The sequence below is a fragment of the Thermobia domestica genome, chromosome 13, assembly GCF_964235325.1.
Source record: "Thermobia domestica chromosome 13, izTheDome1.hap1.1, whole genome shotgun sequence".
In the NCBI taxonomy this organism is placed as follows: domain Eukaryota; kingdom Metazoa; phylum Arthropoda; class Insecta; order Zygentoma; family Lepismatidae; genus Thermobia; species Thermobia domestica.
In genome coordinates this window covers 69,135,269-69,158,556 of record NC_137466.1, presented here as the reverse complement: position 1 = coordinate 69,158,556, position 23,288 = coordinate 69,135,269, and the positions used below count along the sequence as shown (strand labels likewise).

The 23,288-nt window shown below is 33.8% G+C and overlaps 2 protein-coding genes across 2 annotated transcripts in view; both read right to left on the bottom strand.

Annotated features, from left to right (window-relative positions):
* Positions 1-6,079: 6,079 nt before the first annotated feature.
* LOC145669210 (uncharacterized) lies at positions 6,080-21,561 on the bottom strand. Its single transcript, XM_081737537.1, has 4 exons — positions 20,289-21,561; positions 15,652-15,781; positions 13,118-13,227; positions 6,080-8,233 (listed from the first exon to the last, which is right to left on the bottom strand). The coding sequence occupies exons 2-4, from the start codon at positions 15,717-15,719 to the stop codon at positions 7,938-7,940; spliced, it is 474 nt and encodes a 157-aa protein (XP_081593663.1). The 5' UTR covers positions 15,720-15,781; positions 20,289-21,561; the 3' UTR covers positions 6,080-7,937.
* Positions 21,562-22,901: 1,340 nt separating this feature from the next.
* LOC145667632 (sodium channel protein Nach-like) overlaps positions 22,902-23,288 on the bottom strand; it is a 44,321-nt gene continuing 43,934 nt past the window's right edge. Inside the window, exon 8 of the mRNA XM_081735094.1 lies at positions 22,902-23,130. Within this exon, the coding sequence (XP_081591220.1) occupies positions 22,902-23,130 (229 nt within the window). The remainder of the gene's footprint in view (positions 23,131-23,288) is intronic.

Sequence of the window (23,288 nt, the reverse complement as noted above, 5' to 3'; positions counted from 1 at the left end):
ATTTCTCGGCAACCTGCCAGAGGGACAGTTTTTTTTTCCCTCGAAGGCTTGCGCCATTGTTTGCTCATTCCACCGTTCGTATTTTGTGCCATTCTTTACTCTCTTGTAGTCTCTGGGCAGCTGTAATGAAACATGAAACTCTGATAAGGCATTGTATACAAATTGTACAGTAAAAACATCATAACAGCAATACAAAGCTGTGTTCAGTGTCACCCCATCAAATCTGTTCAGAGTAGCCCCACAACGCAGGTTGTCAGTTAAGTGTTCGTAATTTTTCACAGATGGCAGCACCAGTCACCATGTAGCAGTCAGGCATGACTAAATCCCCGCCAAACTCCATGCATCAACAACGTGGTTCTGTGCTGTCTCTAATAGAAATTACACACTATATACACACAAGGTCTCAAACTACAGTATGGCTATTTTATTACTTGATCCTTACATTTGTGTTTGTCTCTTTCGCTTTCCTCTCCAAAACAAACGTGAGTTCCTCATGTCGCACGAATATTTAGTTCACCACATAAACGTCTTCCAATTCCACCACTTTCTACCAAACTCAAGGTGGCGGTTTTTGGAAACAAATGACAAACGTTAATATGTTCAGAGTCGCCCGCCGTTCAGAGTCCCCTCACCCCACTCTATATTATTTTGAACACTGAAACATAGATAAAAGTGAGAAACCATAATTTTTCTTCTGGTATTGGAATTACGTTGACGGATCATGTTCTCATCTCAGGAATACTTCAAATAACCACTCGCCCGGCGCGAGTAGTTCACCGGTGCGAGAGAGTATTTAATATCATACTGAAGGTAAGTAAATATAAATTATCTCTATTGTGGGATGTGAGCTAGTAGCTTTTTTCTTGGGCTAGTAAAATTTTGTTTCTTATTTACACCCTTCTTCGACGAAGGCTGGTAAGAACACTTGTAAATTCAGGAAACGAACAGCAATATTAGGGTGTAACTACGTTAAACTAACTTCGTTCTTGGTCTTTGGTAATAAACTGATTACTTGTGTGTAATTAAAACAATGACATTATTGTTATCGAATTAAAAGGAATAAGGTGTAATTGTTCCTACTACGCCTTTTTATATAATGTAACGTATTGAGATTTGTACCCATGATTAAAAAGACTGAAGAACTATGAGAGACCAGAGACGTGTGTTCTAATATTGAATGAGGGATTATTATTTCTCTTATTACGGTAGAATAAATTCTTTCAGAAACATAAATTTTCGAATAAAAATTTATAGTATTGTCAGTAAGCGTGAACACAAAGTATGAATATGTCAATAACACTACGAATATTCTGGATATAACTAAGATTTATTATTATTATTTTTTTTTTTTCGAAAAGTGTTATGGAACTTCCATGATACATGTAGCATGAAATCTATTTTTGCAACTCATGGTGATTAAAAGGAAGAGTAGAAGATCACGATCCCTACTAGTACATCACAATTAACAATACTTACCCTCGGAGTTTAATGTGAGGCAATGAAAAATACTTTTACAGATGCAAAATCTTATAGTGTAATACACTTAACAAAGATACAATTTTCGGAAAAATAATTTCTCTATAATAAGGTAAAGGGTAAAATTCGTATCAAATCAACCAATGATAAGTTACTACATTTTTTTTTATTTCCGTTTATAAAGTTGTACTATATTTAGAGAGTTGAAAACAAGCATAATTTATTTTTTTAGATGGTCAGTTTTCTTTCGAGCGACCATTTTGTATAGATAGCTAAGCCTATATTCCACTTTACAAATCTTTTCAGTAATTGCTGTAGCTCTATTATTTTTTAAGATATCGATTCCAAATAAATAACATTTGAAGCAATTAAACGTATATTTCATGTTCAGTACACATTTAAGTTTGCTACACGAAAAATACCTTTAAAAAGTGTTAAATGTTAAAGTTTAAGAGAAGCAAATTGTCCTTTTTTGAAATAAAAAAAGTTTTTCCTTAAAGTGTGCACTGTATAAAATGAGATAGGGTAGTATTACTAAGATATAATATAGTACTAAAAGACTAGGATAGTGTTGCTAATGTTATATTTCGATTGTCAATACAGTTTTTAAAATCATATTTGCACATCGTATCACTTCTTGTGATTTCAACCCATCAAAAGTGAACTGCTGCTGAAAAACTAGTCAAATCTCAGTAATCAAATTTTAACCATTTGTTACTACTTAAATAACCACTGTTTCGTAAAAATTTGAGATTTTTGAAGCGTCCTCCTTTTGAGATATTTCAGGTTGAAAATAGCCGATTATCTACACAAAATGCCAACTCAAAAGAAAACTGAGCAGCTTTTCAACTCTAAATATAGTACAACTTAGTGTACAAAAAAGTTTTAAATAATAAATTTGTCAGCAATGTTTTAATCTAGTAAAATTGCTGGATCTCAAATAGATTGACTCTAAGGTAAAAATCTTGCCTGGGAGAAAACAAACTGGTACGTATATTCAAGAGACCGCGAAAGATTTCAGGAACAAATAGAAAACAGTTACTTCATTAGACCTTTAATTCTAGATTGAAATGCTCTGAATAGAATCCGAAAAACATCTAATTCAATGTTATTTATCTAACTACACAGGTAAGAATTAGCTAGAGATTTACAAACTTGAAAATAATTAACAAAATTTCAACATTTGTTATTTAATCAAATTTAAAGTTAAAAATAAAATCAATTCAATTTACTACAAATCTAAAGTGATTGACTATAACTCAAGTTATTCTTAAAACTTCTATGATTTATCAGCTGTCAAACTAATAAAATTATTGTTCTTATTTAAACACATAAATCTAAATATAAAATATTCACTTCATCTAAGTAATATAGAAATTTGAAAATAATTCTAATATGTCGATTTCAATTTTACCAAGAAAGAAAGACAATTTTCTTTATTTAATTACCGGGTTTTCAAGTAAGTGCATTCTATTTACGATGCTAATTCTACCAAATTCTACTTCTAAACTCAATTGTTGCAAACTACAATGCATTCATTGGTACTTTAACTTCCAATGATAAAAGGAAGAAAGCTGACTGTGTAGAATATATATCCTTTCAACCTAGTTCTTAGTTTCCAAATGTCTAGCCGAGCTGGCTTGTGGCTAACGGGTTAGTATATTCTCCTTTGGCTTGGGACACACGGATTTGATTCCCTGCAAAGGTTCATGTGTTCAGATCTCACGTTAAACTATAGGTTCAAGTCTCATATAGGCTCGCTGCTGAAAGATTCGCTAAACACTAAATCAAATCAAACCAAATGTTTATCCATTACTTTTCCACTAAGATCTTGAATGTAGTTCAGATCCGTTTATGTAATAAATATTGATTTAGCTATTTTAATCCATATCTTATATTTGAAAGGTAAAGTTCCATTTATTTAGTGAACATACTTCAATTTGAACAACTATTTTACATGATAAAACAGACCAACTTAAATGAAGGGAATTGTTTTTCGATTATCAAAGTGTCTACTAAAATTCCAAAATGAAATTTCGTGACTTTTTCTTTACCAAACCATAAAATTTCGAGAGCGAATTTAGATGCTAATTAGGCCAAATTTTCATACATGCGATAGAAGCGTGCTTTGCTTGCAATTTTGTACCGTCTAAAGCTGACCATAGACATTTTTGGTGGTGAATTTTGACGTTTTATATCATAGAACAAACTTTCCCAGTCTGTACTTATATTGTACATACAAAAAAATGACCCAAAAGCTAAATTTCGTGACTTTTTCTTGACTTTCATGACCATTTTTTGATTTCGTGACTTTTACATGACTTTTGTGACCGATAGACACCCTGATTATTTAACAGATTTACGTTTTTTTGACATCAGTGAATAATTCAACTCCTCAAATGTCAATTAACAAATCTCTAATTATTTAAATTTATTAGCACAACAACCAAAATCCAATCATGCAATTATTTAAAACAAATGAGTTTTAAGAAAAATATGATTTAAAAGAGCATTCTTTTGAATCTGAATTTTCAGGAGATTTAACCAAATTAATAATTTAAAATTTTTAATTAATTATTAATTTAGATTCACTAATTACTTTAATTTTAAATTATTACGTTCTTGTTTAAACAGAATTTAAATGTATAATTAAGTTTCTTTCCAAAACCCAGAATTTCAGTACTCTTGGTATGTTGGTAAGTGGCCACTTTACCGAATTATATCCCGAATCTCGTTCCTATCACTTTTTTAAAAAAAAAATATTCTTTCCAAATCACCAGCATAATTATTCTGATTACTCAAGCATTGATTTAGCATTCTTTAATTACATTGCACTAATTTAACCAGTTGTATTAAACCTCCATTCCAGTCAAACTGTTGCGCTTCAGGCATACAACTCATCTTCACGCTCACAAACATCTATATGAAACTTGACATTATTTCGAAAAATCATTACACAAGCAATTTTCGTATCAAGTTTTAACTGAAAAACTTTTTAAAAAACTTAAATCAACGAAGGAATTAAAGTATCCCAAAAATTTACTTTTAAGTACGGCTTATGTGTAGTTTTCGAGAAGTTTGAGAAAATCATAAATTATTTGGTAAACCTAAAAGAATCGTACGCTGAATGAAAACCACGCTACTCAGTAAGCTGAGATTGATATTGAAATATACCCTTATGAAGCTCTTCATTATCACACTAGCAAGATGACAGCATGTCGTATGGTTAACGATATGTAGCTCAAGATTATCCCTTAAACTTTATTTTGTATTGTACTAAAAATAATATCCAAAGGTAAGACATTTGTCAGTTAATAAACCCGATCAAGCTTAACAAAATCATATGTATAGGATAAATTTTGTTCCGTAGTGACCAATGATATAAAATCGAGGTTCTGCCATATGTATCTTCATCCTATTTAATCAATAAAGCGAAAAAAAGCAGCCGAGTTTCGGCACGTTTGGTTGGCTATTTTCGTTACCGCTATCACCTGATTGGCTACTTTCGTTCCCGCCATGAGTTGTGACTCAAAACATTGCTTTTTATTGGGCAGAGTGGGCAGAGTAGGGTGGCAAACTGTGACGTATGGCCTCAAGATTTTGTTGTAACGGCAGATCCTCCATTTTATAGGGCCTCGGTGGCTCAGTGGTAGAGTGTTCATCTCTGGTGCTAGGGGTCCCGGGTTTGATCCCAGCCCCCGCAAAGTGACCTTTGTGGTGGACAAACACCGTGTGCGTGGGTTTTATCGGGGTTCTCCCACTTTCTTCATTCCACCATTTCATTCATTACTCATCACCACCGTCTCCTTTAGCCTAACCGGCATAAGCGTGCGACGTAAAACTCAAAGATTTCATTTCATTTTTTCCTCCATTTTATAACATCCTTGGTAGTGACCGAGAAAACAAACAAAAACAAACTTTTGTGGTAATGAAAACTATGTCATTCATTGTCAGTGATAATTGATTGTTATCCTGGAACGGATTGATTATAGCTATACTTACTGTATATGTAATATACATATATATACAGTGGCGGATCCAGGATATGATAAAGGGAGGGTCTAAATCATAGTTTGCCGTTTTATCCAGTGTAAAGCAGGATTGAAGCCCATTTTATCCAGTGTAAACCTGAGCATCAAGGAAGGGGGGCTATAGCCCCTATAGCTCCCACTTGGATCCGACACTGTATATACATATACACTCTGTTAAGTATCAGATCATGTCTTCTACTGACAATGATGCTGACATTCACAGCAGTGGCACACATACTCCTAACAGTTACGAACATTATACTTAAATACTTTCCAAAATATCGTTATATTAACTCGATTTTCCCCAATGTTCGTTTATCATTTCCTAATCTAAAAAACATACATAAAAATTTACACAGTAATCAGAATTTCGTAATGTAGGTAGTTGTTATTCCATAATATCCACAACCTTTATTAGTTTACAATTATGTAATTTATTAGTTTAAAACTATATATCAATTAATAGATCAGATTGAGTTGAACAAAGTAACTTGTTTGAGGGTGAATTATCATGCGTAGTTTTTGAGGAAATTGTAAGAAATTAAAACAATTTTATTAGTTTAAAATGCAGTATATTTGAAAGATATGAAAATATAAATACGTAAGCAGTATACTCAAAACATTAAATTATAGAACCTTCTACAGAATAACAATATTGAACAGAAAAAAAAAACATAATATGGAATATTGACGTTAACGAAAAAAGAATTTCATGGAGAAAGATTCAGTAATGGAACTGGTAGTTACACAAAATATTTAGATTTTTTTTCTTCTAGTAGCGATCACAAAAAATACTATCGCTATGTGTAAAAGTAAAAACTAGATGCTTTATAATGTAGTTTTCTCCATTTCTCTAACATTTTTATCTGTGCTATAGAAATATGATTTTATTTTAGTTTCTGATTCACGACATAAATTAATGATGAAGTGGCCTTCTAAGAAGCAAATGTATTTTCTGGGAAAAGATAGAAATGAAGATTAAGACCATAACTATTCGATGCGATTAAAAGCGAAGGAAAATCTCATGTTCATTAAACCATAGCATAATAAGTACTGGATATTCTACAATATGATTAGCATTTGACGAAAAATATGTCCAAAAGTGAAACATATTAACAATCAATCGATTTCATTGAACAGAGCAAAATGATTTGGACAAGTCTTCCTTACGTAATTTTCAAGAACATTTTTTTAAACCCTAAGAGTGCGTGTTGAAGTATTCACTAAACAAGCTTTTCATTAGGACATTAGTAAGACGATACTGTTCAGTTTGGTTAATGCGATAATAGCCTAATATTATGGTCTACTCTTAAAAATTTAATTTTTGTTTTTCTATGATATCGTCCAAAGATCAGATAAATAACAATTGATAAATCATATTGAGACGAACAAAATAACATATTTGAAGGTGAAATTATCATGCGTAGTTTTCGAGGAAATCGTAAGAAATTAATTTTCATAACAGTAAAATGTATGTCGTGCTAATCTGATGGAGTTGATAGTTTTTATTCTGCTGTAAAAGTTATTTTTATTATTAATTCGTGTGTACCATTCAAAAAAATCACCAGTTAATTAGGATTGTATCTAGAAGTATTGTAGTTTCAATCCTCCTAGTAGCTACTAAATTGTACCTATTTTTGTTTGATTTCTCCTATGAGCAAGAAGACTGTATTTATTATTGTTTGATTTCTCCTAATAGCTTGCAAATTATATCTATTGTTTGATTTATCCTATTAACTAGCAGACTGTATCTATTGTTGTTTCATTTCTCCTATTAGCTAGGAGATTGTATCATTTGTTATTTGATTTCACCTATTAGCTAGGAAATTTTATCTATTGTTGTTTGGTTTCTCCTACTAACTAGTGGATTGTATCATTTGTTGTTTGATATCTCCTATTAACTAACAGATTGTATCTATTGTTTCATTTCTCCTATTAGCCAGATTTCATCTATTGTTGTTTGGTTTCTCCTATTAGATAGTAGATTGTATCATTTGTTGTTTGATTTCTCCTATTAACTAGAAAATTATATCTATTGCTATTTGATTTCTCCTAAGAGCGACGCACAGACTACTTGTAAAGTTAGTTTTCCAGGGTCAAAGGTTCCTGATAAATTCTCTCTGTAGTCTATTACTTTTCATATTGTTTTCAGATTAAAATAATTTTATACGGATTGTACTTGAGACTTTAATGACAAAGAAGGTACGCTAAGTTTCTTTGACATTTCCTAGTTGTCCCCCCATTTATTCACACGTACATAACTTATGGTAAGAGTAACATAATTAAATTCTTTTACTCTTATCGTTGCTGCTATGGTATTGGTAGACACTCGATTAAGCTTCCCACACTGTATTTCCAATATATCTTGAACCCAAATATGATAAACAGCATAACGGTCATCTTCACTGAACAAATTGAGATCACCAAAAATCATTCCATATTAATGACACAGACAGGGTGTATATGTGACACTTCTTCAATTTCGCTTGCTTGACAATAATTATCAGCGCTTTGATTATTATCGCAGCTCAAAAGTTTGTTACTCTGAATTGATGTTATCTCAGCTGCTTTCGGTAAACAACGTGCTGACTTCTTATTGAGAATATACTGCACTCCGAATATACTGCACTCCATTGAGAATATACTGCGAATCAACCAGTAAATAGTTTCTATACCACTAATAACACTGCAGCCAAGAAATAGACTTGCTATTCCACCCAAGGAAGCTGAAAAATAGGAATTGTAGTTAAAAAGGATTTAGAGAATTAAGAACAAAGCAGCAATAATCTATGTATATTATGCATAGTTCACGAAATTCCTCTGTGTTCAACGATATTAAAGCAGTAGCGCGCAACAACATGGGGTCTATATTCATCAGTGTTACGAACAAACTTTATTAATGAAAGTGACGTATCAACAATAAATTAACTGTGACCTGACCAAGCATCAGTTCGTGTGTGTGTGTGTGTGTGTGTGTGTGTGTATTTTTTCCCGTTCTGTATCCCTATATTGTTTAAACTCTGCAACCTGGGGACTTGTGAAACCAATGATAACAAGTATTGGTATATCGAGGGAAATTTCCTAATTTAGGGAAATTTGGGAACAAAATTCAGCAAGCAGAGAAATACGGGATTTTAAGGGCAAAATGCTAAATCCAGGGATATAGTTGAATTTGAATACATGTGGAATTTTATACCATTGTTTCCAGTCTACTTTCTACTGATAAACTTAACTTCTTTTAGTTCATTTTAGAAATCTTCGTGTTTGGAGATATTAGATAATTCCATACTATTCTCTCAGTTCTCCTGTCATTACTCTGGAGAAGAATAGAAGAGAAAGGACTCTCCTCCCTACATTCAATGCTCTTCCAATAAAGAAACATTCAAGTAAACTGTCATAAGTGTAGAAAGACCATCACTCATTAAGGCGAAAATTCTTACTAAACACGGGGAATTTTTCTGTTGTTGATCTTGTGTAATTGCATTGAACTGGTCTTTACTATTTACAGTGAAACCTGTCTATGATGGCCACAATCGGTTCCATTGAAAAGTGGCTAACTTACAGAAAATAAGTGTGATTGGTGTATTTCTAGAATAGGATTTTTAGTATTACTTGTGCTTGTAAAATTTTCAGCACATTTGAACATTCTAATTTCGTGGTCAACTACCTCATGTTAATGACCTACAAGTGTTTTTCTCGGAGCAAAAGATGTTTTGAGAAAATCTTAAGAGAATTTATATCTCAAAACTTCCGCAATCTATCGACTACCCGTCAGGTGCCAATAGTGACAATTGAGATGTTTAGTTTTAACCTTAAGAATTTTCCGGAATTACTAAATCTTCCCACTGATGAAAGGAGCTGATATAGCTAATGGTTTTACCAAAATAGACAAGGTGAACAAATACGTACAACCATTTCTTGAATTCATGTATGTACTCTTTCTTATTCACATCTTCCTTCACCACCCTTTTATCAGGGTAGTGTTCTGCCCATTGACCTGCAAGAACAAATCTTGTGAATCCATGCTTCTTTGTCTTGTCACAAATATAGAACATCTGCCTATCATATGGGAATACGAAAGACTCAAGAAAAATAACAAAACGGTATTTTGCGTGCCCAAGATATACAGGTAAATTTATCATTACCCTCATAGGGTAAACATTGCCATAATGCAGCCAACTTCCAAGGTAGACAGGTGGCCAACTTACAGAGTAATAAGTAACGCATGTCTTATGGAAAAATGCAGGTTCAAGACGAACTAGGCCAAGATGAGCAGGTGGCCAACTTAGAGAGGTGACCAAGTTGACAGGTTTTACTGTATTTGAATAAAGATGTAAATATTTATGAAATATCTCATGCACATATGCATTAGCAAAAAAAGTATTAATGGTAACATCAGCATTTGATTTTAAATTTCAACCATTTCCTCCAAGTAACCTTTTATTTAATATTCTACGAATCTTGGGGTTGCATCCAAATAACGTGAATAAACGTTGGTACCTAATACTGTAGTTTTCTGATCTTAGATTTGTGACCTATTATCACCTGCACAAAATTATCGTAATTTATTAACGCTATGACTCTCTCACTTACAAATGTGCTTACCTGCTAACAATCTTTATGCGACAACACAAAATGAACCCTTAGGTGCGGGATTTTTTTCTCCAAAAATAAATTTGACAGTAGGAAAAGGTGTCCCTTCTCATTTGTTGCTAATTTCTTCAGTCAGAAATGAGACAACATACTTTTATTATGAGATTACAAGGAAACAATCAGCTGTAAGTTTTACTCGCGTAAACGGGGCTTCAAGTTTCGCCTATTCAATGTTCGCCTAATACTTTATAGCTATACAAACGTCAATCAAAGTGATGACACAGAGTTAATTTTCTTATTAGGCGAAAGTTGATTATTATTATTATTATTATTGTTTAAACTTGGTTTAGTTTGCTTACGCTTCTCTAGGTCTGCACCTCATTAATAGTTAACATTTTCTATTTTCGCGCTCTTTGTCTGAATCTAGTATGTAGGGGAAAATTTTGACAAACCCAGCAAAAATTAGTAGCTTAATGAAACTTGCAGGATAATTTCCTTTCATCAAGTATAGTAATATCCTGAAAGTCCCCGAACATCCCTCTTCCGCTTCATCCAATATGGCTGCCATATCCAATTTGGTCGCCACCGTCTATAAAACGATCATGTTTTCCTTGACTTACCTTAGGTCTACGGTCTTGGAACTTATAACAAAATATTTTGTAAATAAAATTTCCTTCGTTTGATATATACTTCATCTTTGTAGATTAGGTAGATATAAAGTTACAAATGACAAAATAGGCTTGCGTCGCTTGATCTTGTAGCTATGTTTCTTTAAGCGTATTTTCTTGATTTCCTTGTTGTTATACATATAATATTTATAGAAATAAAAACTTAAAGAAAATATGTCAACATGCCATAATTAGAATTGACATATACAAAATATGATACATTTGAGAATAGTGGGGTTTCATACGAAAATTTCTGTAAATTTATTTAGGAAAATAATCCGTAGAGAAAACGTTATTTAAGCAAAATAGTTTTCTTAAATAAGCGATAGAAATAATCTATAATAATAATAGAGACAAAAATTAACCCATCCCTGGCATGGTGCAATACCGGGACATAAGCAGTACAGTTAGGTTGGATCAGAGTTACTGCTGCTTCAGATGAAAAAAGTCGTTGAAACAACGAGTTTTAAGAAAAACATTTTTATTTTAGTAATTTAGGTTTCATATAATAAACTCTGCTTCTTTTCGAACAGCAAAGGTACCTATTACAGTGAAAAACAACGAAGAAAAAGAAAGATAAAACTTTGAAAGATTCATAAAGATAATATAATTCGAGGGCAGTTCAATACTAAGATAACTGCAACTTGTCACTTTCATCCTGTTGTCTTTTGATTCAAAAAAATGGGATTTCCCTACAATTATTGCACATGTCTGAGTAAGACATTTTCGAACATGAACAGTTGGATTAAGCAAATGAGAGTTTTACATTTGCAATTCACCAGCTTCAAAAAAGAATTTGGTGCTGGTATGTTCAAACAAGTAATTGGATAACATTTTTAATTTTCTCCTTCGATTCCCCAATTAATTGCTGGAATATCTTGTTCTAGCCAAGTATTCTCCTGATGTTACGCCTTCAATACGTGTCGTCTCATCGCACTTCTCTTATGGGTAAAACATCAGGAGTCACTGGTGTGAAATGTCTTCTGTATATGAAATATCAGCAGAAAGCCAGTGCGTTACCATCATACGATGTATAAAAGTGTAATTGGAAATGTTATCCCGGATTCGTAGTAGATCGTAATATACTCACAACTTGTTGCAATTAACTGTCTACCTCCCGAGTAATTTCTAACAAGTTTTCTTCCCTTTCTAGAACACACGCAAAGTCGTGACACTTCCTGAAAATTAATGTAAAAATGGTATCACATCATCCATGTTTCTTCCGTATTTTCATGTATTTAAACAGTTTGGCTGATTGAAGAAATCTGCCTTCTTTATGAAAAAGTTGAAAAAAATCAGGAAAATACGCTTGAAAGAAACAGATGCAAGATTAAGCGATACAAGCCTACTCTATCATTTGTAACTTTATCTAGCTAACCTACAGATATGTAGGTTTCAAACAAAGGGAAATTTTACTACAAAATATTTTGTTGTAAGTTCTGTAAAATTGGACCTAAGATAAGAAATTCTAGGAAAACATGATTTTTCTCTAGATGGAGGTGGCCCAAGTAGGTATGGCAGCCATATTGGATGGAGCTTAAGGCGGATACCTGAGCATTTGTAGGATATGCGTATACTTGATGGGATGAAACTGTTCTGTAAGTTTCATTAAGTTACTATTTTTTTTTCGGTTTCAAGCCCCTACATACTGGACTACAAAGTTTGCACTTAATTAAAAAATTAATATTTCTAATGTTGATGCTCGATGTCAAGGATATATACTATCTATTCATACAATGTAATTGTGCTTTTACTGATTCTTGGTGTTTTGTTTATTTTAAGATTATGCAAAGTCTCGTAGAATTTATTACGTGATATATTTACTTTATTTTGTTTTGCGTAATCCCTTCTTTAACTTCATGTAATATTTTGATATCTTGATGTCAAACATATCATATCTCGTCATATACTGTAATTGTGCTTATACTGTTTTAATATGCACTTATATTTATATAAATTTAGAACCTACAAATTTTTGGCATTTCTTGTTAGTACTACCAACATACTTTCGCATTAGGCAAATCTTGAAATGTGAATCTTGAATTCAAGATTCGCTTATACTTTCTCTTGAGTTAACATCTGTAAATTCCATTTCCTTAGGTTATAAGGCGAATCTTGAATAGTTGAAGTCATCCGTGAAAATGGATTACTTTCTAAACTAACATGACCAAATTTAACCTACCAACCTAAACATAATGTAACGCAATTTAACCTAACTTTCAATAATCTAGTGCTCAGCAAATGAATTTCCCTTGTTTTGATTACTTAAAGTTTTGCTGCATAAGATAATATATAAGACAAACTCTTTACTAATAACTCATTTGTGAGACACCAATCTTAAATACTTACATACAAGTTCAATCCAATCGAATGAAGGTGTGTGGTGATACAAAACAACACCTATGTGTTTGTAGTAAATGTCGATGTAGCCGGTGAGTGAGTGAGCAAATGGATTACTCCTGAAAGATAGAAATGTGTTGTTTTCACTTACAAGGACTACATAATTATTTTAATTTCCAATCTACAGTTTATTTCAAATAGTGTGGGTATTGGATCCCTTCACTTCAGACCATATACATACGAGGAGACATGCCTTAATATTAGAGATTGCTACCTACTGTATAGGAGACCTGGCTCAACTGCTGATCCCTCTTATTTTCCTCAATCAACACGTTCCATCTAAAGTAAAAGACAAAACATATTTCTAGTAGATCACAAAATATAATGGAGCAGATCCTCATCACAAGAGTATTACACTGTTCAGGGCGAATAAGTAATATCTTGGTGTATTTCTTGCAATCGATTCTTGTTCAAGCCGATGATTTCTTTCTCACTGTAACACAGTATCGTCCACCTAATAATTTACTAAAAGCGGACTTGACAGTTCTCTACTACTATCGGCTACAGTGAAACATCCGCTGTAAATAACTTAATCCTTTTTAATCAACAAGGTATTTTCCTTTCCTTCAAATCCATGTGGGTATTATAATATTTATATAGTCGTAATTATATGAATCGAATCGAGTTTATCACTGTAATTATTTTGGAATAAAATTGATTTAGATATTTTCAAAATGGCCCGTCCATAAGAATGATTGGCCAGATATTAGTAAACTTATTATCACTAATAAATATAAAATTAAAGATGATAAATAGCACCGCACATAGTTAAAATATGCTAAATATTTTAACAAATATATCAAACAGTAAAATTGTCTAAAAGTAAACATTGGTTGAGATGTGAAAAGAGAAAAAAATCGGAGCTTGACGCTCAAATACTTATCTGACCTGCAGCTATCTTGATCCTCTTGAGGCATGTTTTAAACGTTGAAATGAGGACAAAGAACTTAGCAACCATTTTTCATTTTTTTAGCAAATTACAATTCAGATATTATTATTGTGTAAAATTATTATTGGTTTTGAAATGTAAGAAGTAGGCATACACAATATAAAGTATTGTAATGTTCTTTGACTTCAAAATATTCCTTAAATGTATTTGAAAATACTCCTGTTTAATCAAGTTTGTGCAATACCAGAAAATATAGACACACCTAATTAGCTCCTATAAGTGTATGTTTTTCGCTGGTTCAGCAACCATAACTTAACCCCTTACCGCATGCCGTGCCATATATAGTACGTACCCTTTTTTCACTTTAGCTTTTTTGTGATTTATCAAAGGCATCAAATGACTGTTTCGTCTGCTGTGTGAGATATTGGCGTATATGAATAAGATATTTTGGTGTCATCTGGCATGTTCTTTGTGAGTTGTAAGTGTGTCATGTATGGCACTTACTTATTTCTCGTCGGAATTAAGTGAAAAATCTAAAATTCAAGTTTTAATTCATTTTTCAAATTCCCATATGAGGATTTCCAATACTGATTATATTTTTCGCTAAAAGAAAAAATCATGCAGAAAGGGGTTAAATAGCTATTTAGATAAATTTTGAAATTGTTAAATAGAAATCAAATAGTGCTAAGCGACTTCCATCTGCTTTACTTTCAAGATGTATATTATTTATAAAAAGTTTGCCTTACCAAAACTCTACTCTTAACTCCTACTAACACCGGAAGTGTTGAAAATTCACTACAACTTCCTTTTCAATATTAATCTACATAAAATAAACACGATAAGAGATCTAAAAATAGGTACCATTTTGTTTCTTAGTCTTCCATACAAACCGAAAAGTGGCAGAAATCAAACGCTCATGGTTTTTAAGTTGACTATAGAGTAAAATGCAAGGATCTTATAAAATAGAGGATCTGCCCACATGTATCTTCATCCTATAAAATATATGAAGCCAAAAAACAACCGAGCATCGGCACGTCTGATAGGCTACTCTCGTTTCCGCCATCGCCTGATTGGCTACTTTCGTTTCCGCCATAATTGTTGGATCAAAACATTGCAATCCTATTGGGCGGAGTGGGCAGAGTAGGGGTGGCGAAACTGTGACGTATGGCTTCAAGATTTTGTTGTAAGGGCAGATCCTCTATTTTATAAGATCCTTGGTAAAATGGGTATTAGAAAGCTGAAAGTATGACGCACAGAACAGTAAATTGAATTATTTTTCATTTGTTAACTTAAGCTATGGAGAAAATATTGGTAAACTTTCAGTATAAAATCCAACAATAAAAGAACACTCTTATTAACAACTTAATAATGAAAATATTTGTTTTCGCTCTAAGAATGCAATTTATGAAAACTATGAATTAATAAAACCTTATCAGTAAGGACACCCATTTTTAGTTTCAATGAAGAGAAATTTGTATAGATATTGAAATATTTTCTACTAAAGCTACTATACAAAGGTACAAAGTACAATTTCAAGCCACCCCATTTTGCTATTTAAATATCAGTGATATATATTTAGCACAATTGTACTTACGATTGTTCATAGTTACTACGTAGATTATATGTAACATAATTGCAGACCTGCTGGCATCCGCAATCCATTGCGGGCTCGCTGTGGTTGAAGCCCAAAACTTCGGCTGGCGGTTTATATCGACGTAGATCATCTAGAAAGGTAATATCGATAGAGGTATGAGATTTGATGAACTACAACAAGATGTTATTAACCATTATAGTTAAAGAAAAACAGCAATACACTATTCAGGTCTACGTAATAAAATTTCACTGCAAAAAATGAATGTTATAATAGAATAATGAGCAATTCTTGTAACTCAGAAGTAATAAAATATTTTTAAGAAAATGAAATCAATTGAAAATAAGCTTCTTTCAGTAAGGGTCATGGCAACTTGAATATCTAACAATTCCAGTACTTTACAAATTACACATACAAATAAAGTGTAATGGTAATGGTTTCCAGGCTCGTACCAGAGCACGTTGACCGAGACTAGTACATCCCTGGTTTTTAGTTTCTTGAATGTAATCCCTTGGTAAATGAGCTTTTTTCATTCATTATTCAACGTTGTTCTTCATTAATCCTTGTTTCCGAACCGTACAAGCCGAGTTTCTATTGTTTCAGGTCATTCTTTATACCAGGGATGCAAACAACCAACAAAATTTTACTAGCCCAAGAAAAAACTACTAGCCCACATCCCACAATAGAAATCATTTACTTACCTTCGGTATGATATTAAATACTAGCCCGCACCATGAACCACTCGCCCCTGGCGAGTGGTTATTTGCCTCCCTGGTTTATATGTTTGTTGGTTTAGGAATTAGAACTAAACCGATTGCACCTCACTTTCGCTTTCTGGCTTATTCAGTCTTAACCAAGTTTAACAAACTACAAATGATCACGACACCTATATTAAGTACGATGAGCCAAACCGTTCCTTATAAATAAAAGTGTTAATTCTAATCTTTGACCATGATGAAACTTTTGCGTTTCTTAACCAATATTCTTCTCCAATCCTTCCAGATCCTCTTAATGCATTCTAAGATATGTGGTTCAAAAACGTAGGTACTTACCTGCTTCTCTGGAGCATAAATAAAGAATGGGACTTTTCCGCAAGTTACAAACTCAACAACAAAAGTAAAGTAGTTAATCTATATAATACGTCACTACATGTGATAAATAGAGATTTCTAGAACTGTACGAAATTAACAGAAAAAAAAAACGTTCACTCAACAAAAATAAAGTGAATCGTAAATAGTACGTCATTTTGGAAACTACAGAAGGTTCTGGTGAAAACAAACTGTTTTTATAAACAATCCCTTTCTTCAAGGATTTGAAAGGCCTGGTCCAGAACAACCTTCAGCTTCCGTATGTGTAAATTGTAAATAAGAAATGAAAACCCCTGTGAAAGTGTTTGTTTTCCAAAATAACGACTATAAAACCTTTTGACAACTTGACTTAGTCATCATTATCACGATCATTCTCAATCACTAACATCAGTGTATCGAGTGAAGTGCGGTGTGACCTGGTATCATGGACTTCTATGAATTGTGAGTACGTTTTTCTCTTAATTCTCTGCTTGTCAGTGCTGGGACATGAATGCAAGACAGTCTTAACTCGCAAACGAGTTACTGAAACCCTGTGTATTTTGAGATGACACTAGTAACCCTCTGCTTTAATAGACAATGTATTGTATCTCTTAAATTCACCTTGTAATTCGGTTATGGTGTTGGTCACAATCATGATGTATTATTATTAATAAACTTCTTTGGTGATGTTGTTTTGGGAATCACTATCCTTTTATTTCAATCTGGCTACATCCTGTAGATTATGCAACCTAACATACAACCACTATACCCATCTATCAGCAATCTTAGACAATAACTCTTTAAACCTTTTATGGCTCTCCAGTGGTAACATTTTCAATTTGAGGTAATTTTTAGACCATTCGCGCTCTAAATCTCATGCCCTAGTAGATATTATTCAGAGTAGGCATATCACATAAATGGGGATCACAGTCTTTATGACAATTCAGGTTCGAATTTGTCAATAATTTTCTACAAACATGAAATTTCACATGAGAACTCTTTAATATTATTCGTTTCTAATCTCACGTTATTTGTCGGAACCTGAGCAGAAAATTAAAAGAAACCGTAAGAAAACAAATTATGATTGGAACAAAGTAGTCTGTATCAAGGATAGAAGAAAGACGGGAAGCAGAAGGGGTGAATAGATTTCGGTACTTATGTAGTATTACCAGTAAAGAAGTGAAATACGAAAATGAAACAAAAGTAAGATTAGGAAAATCAAAAGTAGCATTCAAGAAGAATAAACGCCATTTTGTGGGTCTTTGAATAATGAGTTTCGAAAAAGCATAGCACCAAATGTTCGTGTGGAGTATATGGAGTAGGAACATGGGCAATAACGAGAAACAGCCAAAAATGATTGGATGATTTCGACAATGCTACATGGAAAAGAATGTAGAAAATTAACTTGATAGAAGAGGAAACGAATGAAGAATTGTTACAAGTTATAGAGGAGAAAAAATAATATCAGATACTTAATTAGAAGAAGATAAACTAGTTGAGATATTGGCTCGGAAGGATCTGTACCCTGAGGAACAGGACAAAAATTTTTCTCGAAGGAAAAAGAAGGAAAAGCAAAGGAGAGTACAATTAATGGACTGTTACGAAGAATTGTTACATCAACAGAAAGAGATAGATGGAGACTATGGCTCATGAAAGTTTCTCAGTTTGACTATGATTTTTCCAAGCTGTTTACAAAACAATTGATAGTTCAAGTTATTTCCTGCCGTTAGCAAATTAGCATTTTTAAAAAGTAATCGTTGTCTCGAATCTTTATTGAGCCTCCGACATTGTTATAATATCTATTATTACTTCCATTTTCTTTGATTTATTAAAAAAAAACATTTCTCGATTTCTACGTAAAGTAAATGAAAATTAGTTTTTCACCTTGCTAACCTCAACCAAATGATTCAGGAAACATGCAATCGTATTGCTAAAAAATAATGCATACTCAAAATCAGCTAATCTCTAGATGTAGATGTTCTGTAATAAAATTTTAACAAATATAAACTAAAATAGATCTAAAGTGAATAACTCATAACAGGATGAACATCTAACAATTATCACGAAATTGGCAAATCAACCATTTTAGGACGTAAGAAAGCGACTCAGCGAAATTTCAATCTTGAGCAAATAATTTAGAGATTGTAGGAAAACCCATTTTAGACCAGTCAAGATAGAGTCAAAAATACATAGGTCAACCTGGACAAAATTGCAACCTAAGGTTTTTTAACCTGTAATGAAGACTAGACCACCCCCTGAATACTATATCCAAAATCCGATACCATCCAGACAGGGGAACATGGAAAATTACATTGGGCTCAATGCGCCAGAATAATTCAATTTAATAAGCCAAGATAGATGTTTCATTTTACTTTAAGCGTTTGGTAACGTTTTTTATTTCATTAACAAAGGCGGGAGAATGGTAGAATTGTAAAGTTGTTTCAATTTTCATAGTTCTTGAATTATTTTCACACTTCTGTGCTCTTTCCTTCAAAGGTATAAGTGCTAAAGGTGTTTTGACGATGGCGGGTTTTGTTTTTTGCAGAAACACGATATTGGTCTTGCATGAGCCTACACACTGAAGAACCATGACTGATTCCCTTACACCTTGCGAGTGCTGTCAATGCCAGCATGCGCCGAGCACAATCTGGCGATGCAAACTCTTACTTATACAGAATATGTCACTAGCAAACAACATAAAGAAGCCACGATATCAAGAATGACATCTGGTAACAGTGACACAAGTCGCATTTTATAGCACGACTGCAGACCATCTCAGCATTTGATGGAGACAACTCTCTGAGAAACTGCTATTAGCGTCACAGCGGGTTCTTCTGTTAACGTCCATAACCTATTTTCAGTTAGGGAAGTGCTTGCGAAGAAAATATCTGGGAAAGACCTGTTCACTGTGAAATTAAAACGTACTGATAAAGTCAAAACTCTAGCATCCCCGAGTCGTGTTAAAATTAGCAGTGATATCTCTGTCGATTCGAATCTGTTATATCAAAGACTGTCAGTTGCCGTTAATACAGGCAGCACATCTTTAGAGGAGACCTTAGTGCATGAATTATTTGTCTATCCATCAGCTTCATTAAAGTCACCCACATGATGCGAAAGGCAGACAAAGCACCACCCGCCTATGCGATACTAGAGTTCAGCAAGCAGTGGACCGCACAGTGTGAGGAAACAGAGGCAGTGTGAACGGGGGGAAGATTTAATGTATGTGATGTGAAAAACAAATATTTAATTAACTTAATAAAGTAATAATGTGGGAGGAGACATCACACACAAGCTATTAATTACTTTACCCTTCCACTCACAAAGTTCAATGCGAAAGCATTTAAGTCAATCGGTAGAGTCTAAAAGGTTAAAATTAAAATTTTGAAAATAGAATTTAGAAAATATGAAACATGAGAATCTTAATTACAAGGTACGCGCAGTTTTAACGACCAACCTGGGTCGAAAATTACTCACTCACACCTAAAAACATGCCCAGCAGATTCATAGGTGCTTACACAATCCTGGCATCTGGCCTGAAAAGAGAACATAAGGAATAAAATTGCCAACACATACCTGGCGGCAAAGATGGGTGATGAAATGGAACACTCTCCAATGTTTCAGCTTCAATCCTTTTAATGAAGTTGTTAGGAATCCAAAGAATGGGGATACATTTTCACAATACACTCGCGCGCAGGTAAGCAAAGAAGAGAGAGAAAAAAATAATTTTCAATTTTGAATTTTCGAATGTAACACTTATATTTCAGCGGAGCTCTCGCTTACGTTTACCGTTCGTGCACGCTTTTTCTCGCAACTTCACTGAGGTCTTCTTTCTTGAAGTATCCTTAGAATTTTGTACTCAATTCTTCTCCACATCACCAATCCTGAAGAAATCCTACCGTTGACGGTCGGAGTCTGGATTCGTTTCCTAGATGACCTGTGTCTCTGGATTCCAAGTTGACTGTATTCCTCCTTCTACAGGGGTCTATGACGAACACCCGCCACGCTGCATCGAACCAGTGTCCAATGGTCTCTCGAGCATAGTGCGATTGAATTGACTTGCACTAGAAAGTCTTGCTCGACTGAAGCACCAAGAACTCACATGAAGAAAATATTTCTATATACACGAAGCACTAAACTACTAATATACATACATGGTGACGGTGAACTATATACAATTTTCTACGATGCGGATCATAACTTAGTCCCTACTTGTACAAAGCTATTTTGTACTCAGTCTCTGTACGTAGGTACGACGCTGGAGGTTATGTTTGAAATATTACTGAATCGAACCATTGGTTCACTGTGCATTATATTGAAACTATAACACTGAGTTTGTGAACATCAATGAAATAGTAATTTATATAAAGTTTACACTGAATAAAAGAAAATGCTTATCTTGAGCTTAACACACGATCACCATGTTTGAAGTTTAAAAGCACACTTGCACGATCAACTGATAATTGCCAATAGTATCTCACTTTGTGGTACTTGTCCACGCACAATGCGTGTACCACCGAATCTATCAATAAACTGCCCCGAGTCTCATGACCTCTTTCATTGTTCGTCTGAGACTCGCGTCGGGTGAATCCACTTTCAAAACTTCCAAAAAATAGGTGTGTGGGAGTTTTCACCATCACAGGGACGCTGCCTGTGACCTACTTATTGTGAGCTATAGCAATATTGCATGAACTTTGACACATTACAGTTCACACGAAATAAAGTATCTCGTGTCACTAGGCTCTTTATGTAGCTCGTTCTACGAGCTTTAATTTGATATATTTCACTAACTAACACTGTAACGTATGATATCAAAATACTTAAATAAACACAAAAAATAGTAATATTGTCACTTGCCCTGCCTTGCGACCTGTGTCGTGACATGTGCTGCCACCTAGTGACCAATAACCCAAACTCTTGTCCAAGTGACGTTTGGGGTTGAATCAATGTACACTGTTTTCTTTCAATGTTTCTTTGCTTTAAAAATGTTTATCAACGTAAATGAGCTAAAATAAACAGAACATCTACATTAATTAAGCTATGGACAGCCTCTCAAGTGCTGTCATTTCGTGACACCTGAAATAAAGGATTGTTTTTCTGGCGAGCGTTCCTTTCCTTGCTCCCAGTACTAGTATATAGGTGGAGGTTTAAAAAACAAAACAAAAAAAAAAAAAAAACAACAACAACAAAACAACTCAGGTTTGTGTCTTCCCATATGCTACCTCCCAAAACCATCAACCAGGCTTCTGATCATTATTACTACAAGCCAGTACTTTAATGAAAACATGTTAACGATCTAAAATTTATGTAAATAGTTCGGGATCATTCAGAAAGTTTATTTTACAACATCTCAAAACATACCCAAGTAGCAGAACATGCTATGGAAGCAGACAAAAATTCTTAAACTACAGAGACATTTATCGTGTGTTTCTAACACACTACATCAAGGACCAGGATGGATTCTTCCAAATTTCAAATTCTCTAGGCTGGACAGCCAGGCAGAAGTTCGTTAGAGTAAAAGGATGCTTACTCTATCTAGAACGCTAAAAGTAGGAGGAGTTATCCAAAACCACACGCTATTGTGTCTCCGATTTGACACGGACACGCTAAATTTTCGTGTGCTGGAGAGCTATTGTATTTTCCGACTTGCCGTCTCCACAGGAACAGTGTACGCTACTGACAAATAGTACTCTAGAAGCTTGTGCCTATCTCTTCTTTCGTATGATATTTGAAGCTCTTGGGTTACTATTCTATAACTAGATGGATACAGTGTATAACTGTAAACACCCAAGCTTCGCTCACACAAAGCAACAGCGTAGATGCTTGCTTTCTTAAGTTTTTTTTCTCTGAGCTTCTCTGCCTCTACGAAAAGCAAATTTTATCGTTTTCAAAACTCAACTTCCATGTCCTTCCATATTATAATATGCAAATAATATCAATATATCGATGTTCCTGTTGTCCTGTCCTGTCCTGATGCGATATACATGATTAATTATGCTATACAAAACAATATTTATATACACAATACCAATATTAAATCTGCTTCCTCTGCTACATATGTAAATTAATTTAAATTTAATATAAAAATCGACCTATTTAAATGATTAATTAGTCATATTATAATGCAAAAATTTGATATGCAAATAACACCTTAATATGCTGATTACAGCAGAAAATATTCTGTATGTCTTAGACAATGGATCTGTAACATGGGCTTCCATGATGTAAAGGTAGTTCGTACGACAATATCGCTGCATCATTTGCTGAGTATACGGTTCGTAAATATGGCACATCAGCCATCGTATTTGATGGGTATGGCTTAACATCATCGAAAGATGTCACACACTGTCGTCGCGCTGGATCCCGTTCTGTGCCAACAGTGCATTTTATGACATCGATGGAATGCATTCCTTCTTGTCTAACAAAAGCAATAAGGAACGAATGATCACCCCATATCAGTCCACCTGGAGATAGTAGGTTGCACAGTTCTTCACACTAACGAACATGTTGATGTTCTAATAACCACAACAACAGCCACGGCTTGCAAAACACGTCACACTTTTTGTGATTGGAGAA

Excerpts from the sequence above, each read along its gene's own strand:
- LOC145669210 (XM_081737537.1), bottom strand. The coding sequence starts at position 15,719 with ATGGATTGCGGATGCCAGCAGGTCTGCAATTATGTTACATATAATCTA. Across the intron at positions 13,228-15,651 it reads CGTAGTAACTATGAACAATC|GAGTAATCCATTTGCTCACT; the intron begins GTAAGTACAATT and ends TCTATCTTTCAG. Across the intron at positions 8,234-13,117 it reads CGATTGGATTGAACTTGTAT|CTTCCTTGGGTGGAATAGCA; the intron begins GTAAGTATTTAA and ends CCTATTTTTCAG.